We start from the raw sequence: 7,170 nt of genomic DNA, 5'->3' as shown, positions 1-7,170 counted from the left end.
CGCCACCACCACCACCTCCTTCCAGACCCCTATTTTTCGTCTCCAGCAGTAGCGAGTAATGAGACGAGGCGTACACGACAAATCGACAAATAGTCGATTCGATTCGCGTTATTCAGCGCTCGTCTCTATATGTATGGGCGAGGAGGAAAAAAAAAGACGACAGCGGAACGGCTCGTTGTTCTTTAGACAAAAAGCTCACACATTGACATGTGATAATATTTTCGGCCCCCAAATTGAAAAAGTATAGTAATAGAAAATTTAACGATAAGAAAATTATAAAAATTTAATGGAACGCCTTGTTAATGGACATTTAAATTTTAATTGAAAAGAAAAACAATATTATATTGGTCTGCAAAGGTACGTGTTTAGAAAATAAGATTTATAACCTATGAGCTTGTTAGAGAAGTTTATATTTCCATTTGGTTAGCCTCGTATCTTTTTGTTTAATCGGTTTATTTCACTACAAATTATACCTCCAGCTTTCTTCTATTATACATTATGAATCTACGTATTTTCATAAATAAAGGCTAAAGAGCAATTTCAAAGGCAATTATTTACAATTCATACTCAATTTTCATTATTGACGATACAATTAAGTATAGATAATTATTAGGAAGGATGATATAGTTAATTATATAATTATAAACATAATTCTGATAATATAATTTCATTCAAAAAAAAAAAAACAAAAAAACAAAACAAAACAAAAAAAAAAACATTTGTTAAAAATTGAAAGTTAGCTATTCACACTCGAGTACATTATAAATTATCCAATAATCTATTAAATTACTATTATTACACAGCTAAGAGATGTATTAATAATAATTCAATAAAAAAGTTTTCTTTTCAAAAATAAAACTATACAATATTCTATGGTATACTATGTTTTAAAACTCGATAATAGCGCAGTTTTAAGCGGAAACTCTCGTGTCGTCTCTTTTAAATGCACAAGCCGTATATATTGAATATATTTCATAGCCATACTCTTGTTAAAAAAAAAAAAAACCTGTTATTGTTACCTAATCATAACCTATTATCTCTGCTTCCATATATCGATTTAGCGATTTAGTTTAATTAGCGCACAAATCCGTATTCGTATAACTATGAGCTTTATTTGTGATGCTGTTAGAATAATGTCGGGTACATTACAAATGAAAGTACAGTAGTGATTGGGGATAAATAATGTGTAATGTAATAAATTTACCAGCAAATAAATTTGTAGTAAGAATGCCGATTTACGACAAATGGGTGTAAGTGTTTGCATTTGAATGGACCGCTCTCGATGACCTTGTATGCAGAGGTGAAATCGATGACTCGGGGCAACCGACTCCTCTACACAGTTGCTATTTGTTACAAAGAGTCGATACGATACGCTTTAAAGCGAGAAAGGCTAGTTAACGGCGGGATGTCGTGGGAGGGAAGTAACGAAAGTATAGAGTGTTCGGTGAGCAATACTTTGTCGCACGTACCTAAGACTCATGTCTTGGGATTTTTGTTATTTTTTTTTTGCTTTTCTTTGTTTTGTTTTTGTTTTTGTTTTTATTCGAATGATGAAAAAGGAGACATTCCCTTACGAGTTTCCGTTCGTATTGAGAAAAACGTGCTTGCACCCAATGTATTTTCATTATTTCACTTTAATAAACGTGCCCTTGACGAATGGGCTGTTAAAGCTTTTGTGAAGGCATTCGGAAACATCTTCAGTCTATAAAATTGTACGTGCAGAGTTAGGAAATGTGCACTATAAATTTTAGAAATTGTGATAAATAAGGATTAATGTTTGTTAATTAGATAAAGTATTTAAAAAAAATAATAATAAATAAATAATAATACCAGTGTAGATTAATAATCAAATTGTAGTGTAATTTGATTTTGGCGATTTTCGCGTTATAATTAAAAATTAAACAAACCAAATCGTAGTATAAACGAAATCTAATGGAATACTTTCAATGTGACATGTATTATTTATATGTAAAAATTGTATAGTTGATATATTGATAAATAACATTTAATTGTTTTAAATGTTTACATAAAAATTTGATTAATGAACACTATGATTTGAACAAAATATTTTTTTTCACTTTTGCAGTTCACAATATCTGTATCAAAACTAACTTACGAAGAAATCATCAAATCAATATCCGGAATCTATCTTTAAAAGATGTCAAATGAGAAAAAAGACGACAATATGAAGGTAATATCATATTTATGTACTAAATTATTTTAACCTTTGTTTAATAGTATTTTTTTTTTACGAATTAGAATATTTATCAATTCGTTAGTTTAGCGATAGATGTTTCAAAGAATTTTATTATACTTAGCCTAGTAATTAGCAACAACGTTAAACAGAGAATATATTAGAATATTAAATTGAAAATTTATTTGCATCTTTATCAATTATATGTAATAAGACGCACGAAATAAGAAAATGAAAACATCTGCACATACTAGAGTATAAAATTATCAAATACGTGCATATATATATATATATATATATATATGTGTCCGGGCGTGTATGTGTTAGCACACGCATTGATCAATTTTCTTTCTATTTTATGATGATTACATTTTCAAAACCAAGTTGATCAAATCCTCCAACAAGTCTAGACATTGAAGGACTTTATTAAATTAAAATGTATGAAATATCTTATCTGGATCTACACTTCGAGCTTCTCTCGATTAAGCTTTCAATATTAAACATCAACTGGTCAAACGTTTATGCTTGGGCAACGCTAAGAAAATTATTATTCTAAAAGAATTACCGACAGTTTAGTTCTATTTTATTTTTTACTTTAAAAATATTAATCGAATTTTCGCCTGCTTAAGCAATTTCTTATTCGCCGATAAAAGTTAAATGGAGAGTAATTAAGCTCTAAATCTAGGCGTAGACAAGCCACAAGATGGAAACTTGATCGAGATCTAAAGATCTTGAGCCTTAATTTCCTTAACGAGCGACTGTAAGTTGAGCATGAGATGGGATGCTCAAGAGGCATATTCACATCGAGTAATTATGTTTACATGCGCGCAACTCCTACCACTAAGCATTAATCGAACTTTAAATTATAATTATCTGTACAGTACAAAGTACAAATGGGCTATTGATTCCGGAATTAAAAGTGCGAATGGCCTCTTTGGAGAATTACCTTCGTGTATTGATAAATTTCGTTGGCGGCGCCTACAAAGTATACAAACAGCTTGGAAATAACGTTAATTGTAAAATAGTTGCGTTATCATTGAAATAACTACTCGTTAACCTTTCGTTGCATAAAGGTTGGAAATATTTGTTTGCTTAATGGCATTTTTCATCCATACAGAAAAATTCATTCTTTTCCATTGAAAAAAAAAAAAAAGAGAAAAAAAATAGCGCCTAATTTTATCATAGCCTATTTAACAATATTAATTATTTTACTAAATCATTGAATAACATTGAATATTTTTTATGCCTCTTTGCTACGGACCGATGTTGTATTTTTGAGAAATAAATTTTTTTTTCTACAGAGAGAGAGAGAGAGAGAGAGAGAGAGAGAGAGAGATAAATTTAATTAAAAAAGAAAGAATATATAAAGTATGTAAAGTAAATATTAAATAGAGTTAGGATGAAATGAAGCGTTAAATAAGAGAATTATGAAGAATTTTTCTCGATAACAGTAGGAGCACGGATTTACCGATAAATAATATCAAAAGACAAAGAGAAACCGAGACAGACGTTTAAGCCAAGGGCAAAGCGATTTCCTCTGCCTGGGAATTTATCAGGATAAGCAAACTCGATATCGCTCCTCGATCCGGCGAGGAGGCTTCCATGTAATTCTAAACTGTTCGAGGCCTCGCGTGGCCCTGTCGACAAAGTAACCAACAAGCGACGCTAACCTCATTGCCGTCCACCTGTTTTACCGAGTCCGAAGACCCAACAACCATGGGAACCAAGGTGTACTTGCTCGTCGAGACCGACGAATCCAATGCGGCTCCTCTCTCGAGGTATTCTCGATCGATTAATCTTTACGAATTGCGCCGTGACTTTTCGGCTTTTTAAATGGAGCGTGCGAACTCACCGCTCCATACGCCGAGTGACTCACTCGAGTGAATTCAAAGGGAAGCTCGACAAAATTCGCACTCTCCTTATCGTGACTTTTAATTCACAAGGACTCAAATGATAATTGAATGCGCCCGAACAATGCCGAAGGGTAGGTGGACGACTGTCATCGCTATTCTGTCTCATACATCAGCATCGCCAATAGCGTCGGTCATAAAGCTCTTTGAGGAAAAAAAAAATATCACCCTCACCCCAAATCTCCCTCCTCATTCTCCTCCTCCTCCTACTCCTCCTTCTTCTTCTCCTCCTCCTCCTCCTCCTCCTCCTCCTCCTCCTCCTCCTCCTCCTCCTCCTCCTCCTCCTCCTCCTCCTCCTCCTCCGCTTAAAATATTGGTTTTACGTAAACGGCTGTTTCCTTCCTCTCCTCCTCCTCCCCCTCCTCCTCCTCCCCCTCCTCCTCCTTCTCCTCCTCCTCCTCCGCCTCCTCCTCCTCCTACCGTCCTTTCCAATACGTTGGATCACGCAGAAGCACTCGGACAATACTAATATTATATCCAGCTGATTTCTAATCAATTTAACAAGTATTACGATATTTCATAACGCAACGATAAATAGCTCGAACAACTTGACATTTCACACAATTCAAGCAGACGCTTAATCAAACAGAATTGGCATTTGGCCTTTCAGCGGCTTTCCACCGTCTAAAATGCCTTCTTCTTATATCTGCATTTTATCACCAACGTGGGCGTAACAAGCGAGAAAACAATTACTATTTGAGTCGGTGCTCGTATTCGCCGAAATCCCTCGAAAGAATCGGCGCGGCCGTGTCAACGATATCGCTCGTTTTGAATTCATTGGCGTATAGTCGCCGCGCTATGACCTTCGCGCTGCTCTCGACATCTACTTTTAATGCGTTAACGCGCCTCTCCTCAGAATGATCACCCAATTGGCGAAGGGAGCGCAGCCGAGCTCGCAAGACTCGCGCCGAAGCTGCCCAACGCACGAGCCGCCCGAGAATTTGGGGGCGATATTTTCGGTCATACCGCCGCAGCAGCGAACCGAGCGCGGGAGGGCTCACCCGGGCGGCACCCAGTATCATCCCTCCTTCTGCAAGCCCAGGTTCAGCTCGAGGGAGACCGACTCGTCCGAACGTCTGCCGGTTATCAAGTCCCTGTCGCTCGCGATACCTAATACCTGCCCCGACAGCATCGGCCACGAAGTGAGGAAGTCGGCCATCGTGGCGGAGGCGTGCGTCGACGATACAGGCGAGGCTCACACGAAAATCTTGGTTAACTCGGAGGCGCCGAAGAAGAACTGCGCGCCGTCTAATCCTCGGCTCTGCAAACTCGAGTGCCCGCTGGCGTGCTCCTCCCGCGAAAGACGAAACGGCCTCGAGCCGACGTTCGCCGAGTTGCGGGGCAAGAAGTTCCTATATCTCCCGGTCAAGAGCAGTCGGTGCCACAACGTCGGCCCCATACTCTACGACAGCACCTCCACCTCCTCCATAAATTCGACCAACTCGGGATACTACGCGAATCGGATTACGCCGGTCGTCGCGGAAATGAAGAGGTGCGCGAGGAACATACCCGAGGCCAGATTAATTAAGTATAACGCCTGCATCACAAGAAAGGACGGCATGCAGGATAACTGTGATCCCCTTACACGGAGGGCCTTGAAGAAGTGCTATAGGAAGTGAATGAGAGGAGGGCCGATGATTTTCCCGATGCATTACTAATGCTTCTCTTATGCCACACTAGTCCACCTAGTTTGCGCGATGCAATATGATATGTAATAATGCGACCCCGACCCCAGCGAATGCACGTTTCGCGGCGGACTCGGAGGTGGCTCCTTGACGTCAAATTTCATTTGGCCACGACTGTGCGCGCGCATCCTCGTATTCCCTTGTACGTAATTGTCAATGAGCGATCAAATTTTGTGTTCTCTGCTAATATTCGGTAAATGTAATAAAAGGAAAAAGTAAAAAGGATAAATGAAAAATAAAAAATAAAAAACGATAACAACAACGACAACGACAACGACGATGATGACAACGACAAACACGACAACGACAATAACAAAAAATAGTACAAAGTCGTTATATTTTATTCACGGGAAAATCCTTATCTCGCTTTTTTTTTTCTTTTTTTTTTCTTTATATATTTTTATATATATATATATATATATATATAAGTTCAAAAGCCAGCTGGACTCTGCGAATCTTACGACCCATAAGGATAAACCATGAATTAATCGTGGAATTGGAATTGTGCGCCACGCCACTGTCCTATGACACAGCGACAATAATGATAATATAATAATTTCGGAACTACGACACTACTACGTATGTTGGGCCTTGGAGCATCGAGGGGAATAATCTTCGTCGTTGAAAGGAATCGATAATCAATAAAGCAACGTTCGTACGTGCCGAGGGCATTAATTAGTCACGTCATCGGGCCATATTTGGCGAGGAGCTCCTCACCACGGAGGGGATCACCGTAATAATCACCTTCGAAATAGAACACGCTATAATTAACCGAAAGTCCTTATCCCGTCTAAAACATTATCCGACGGTTATTTATCATCGTCGTCGCCCAACCACTCATCCATCCCCTCCTCCCTCTTGTTTATCGACAGAGCAAGGAGTTGGGCAACAACTGCAAGTGCGTGCCGGACGTCCCCAGCAAGCCGCTGTACAAGAGGCCGAAGCGGCTGTGGGTGAGGAAGCCGACGGAGAACGACAACAGCCTGCGGAGACTCAAATCACGGGAGCTGCACGGCAGCGTCGTCTTCAGCAACTGCGATTGCAATCAACGCAACGGCCTCCAGCTCGACTGCCCGCGCAGCAATTGCGGAGGTCGAGTTACTTTACCGAGCCCAAGACGATTGATGCGTGCATAATGTTGATCCTCTTGGCGCTCCTTTGGCTCGACAATTTATCCCTTCTTCGCTCTATCCAATCATACGTAGCGCGAAATTTTGCAAGAGATGCGTTGGACATTGAACGATTAACTGGGCCGCTGCTAGAAGACATTCAAATGGCTGGACAGCGGTGGTGCTTTACGTCGTGCTGGCGAGGCTCTCCCTCTCTTGCTCCCTATGTTTAGTTTTTCTTCACTCTCACTCTCACTCTCACTCTCACTCTC

The 7,170-nt window shown here is 39.4% G+C and overlaps 1 protein-coding gene across 1 annotated transcript; it reads left to right on the top strand.

The window, feature by feature from the left end:
- Positions 1-2,116: 2,116 nt before the first annotated feature.
- LOC105364177 (uncharacterized) lies at positions 2,117-5,990 on the top strand. Its single transcript, XM_011502048.1, has 3 exons — positions 2,117-2,191; positions 3,646-3,972; positions 4,961-5,990. The coding sequence occupies exons 2-3, from the start codon at positions 3,911-3,913 to the stop codon at positions 5,721-5,723; spliced, it is 825 nt and encodes a 274-aa protein (XP_011500350.1). The 5' UTR covers positions 2,117-2,191; positions 3,646-3,910; the 3' UTR covers positions 5,724-5,990.
- The last annotated feature ends 1,180 nt before the right edge of the window (positions 5,991-7,170 follow it).

This window comes from Ceratosolen solmsi, unplaced genomic scaffold (genome assembly GCF_000503995.2).
Source record: "Ceratosolen solmsi marchali unplaced genomic scaffold, CerSol_1.0 scaffold43, whole genome shotgun sequence".
Taxonomy (NCBI): Eukaryota; Metazoa; Arthropoda; class Insecta; order Hymenoptera; family Agaonidae; genus Ceratosolen; species Ceratosolen solmsi.
The sequence above is the reverse complement of the archived record's forward strand: the minus strand, read 5'-3'. Positions and strand labels throughout refer to the sequence as shown.

Excerpts from the sequence above, each read along its gene's own strand:
- LOC105364177 (XM_011502048.1), top strand. The coding sequence starts at position 3,911 with ATGGGAACCAAGGTGTACTTGCTCGTCGAGACCGACGAATCCAATGCG. Across the intron at positions 3,973-4,960 it reads AATGCGGCTCCTCTCTCGAG|AATGATCACCCAATTGGCGA; the intron begins GTATTCTCGATC and ends GCCTCTCCTCAG.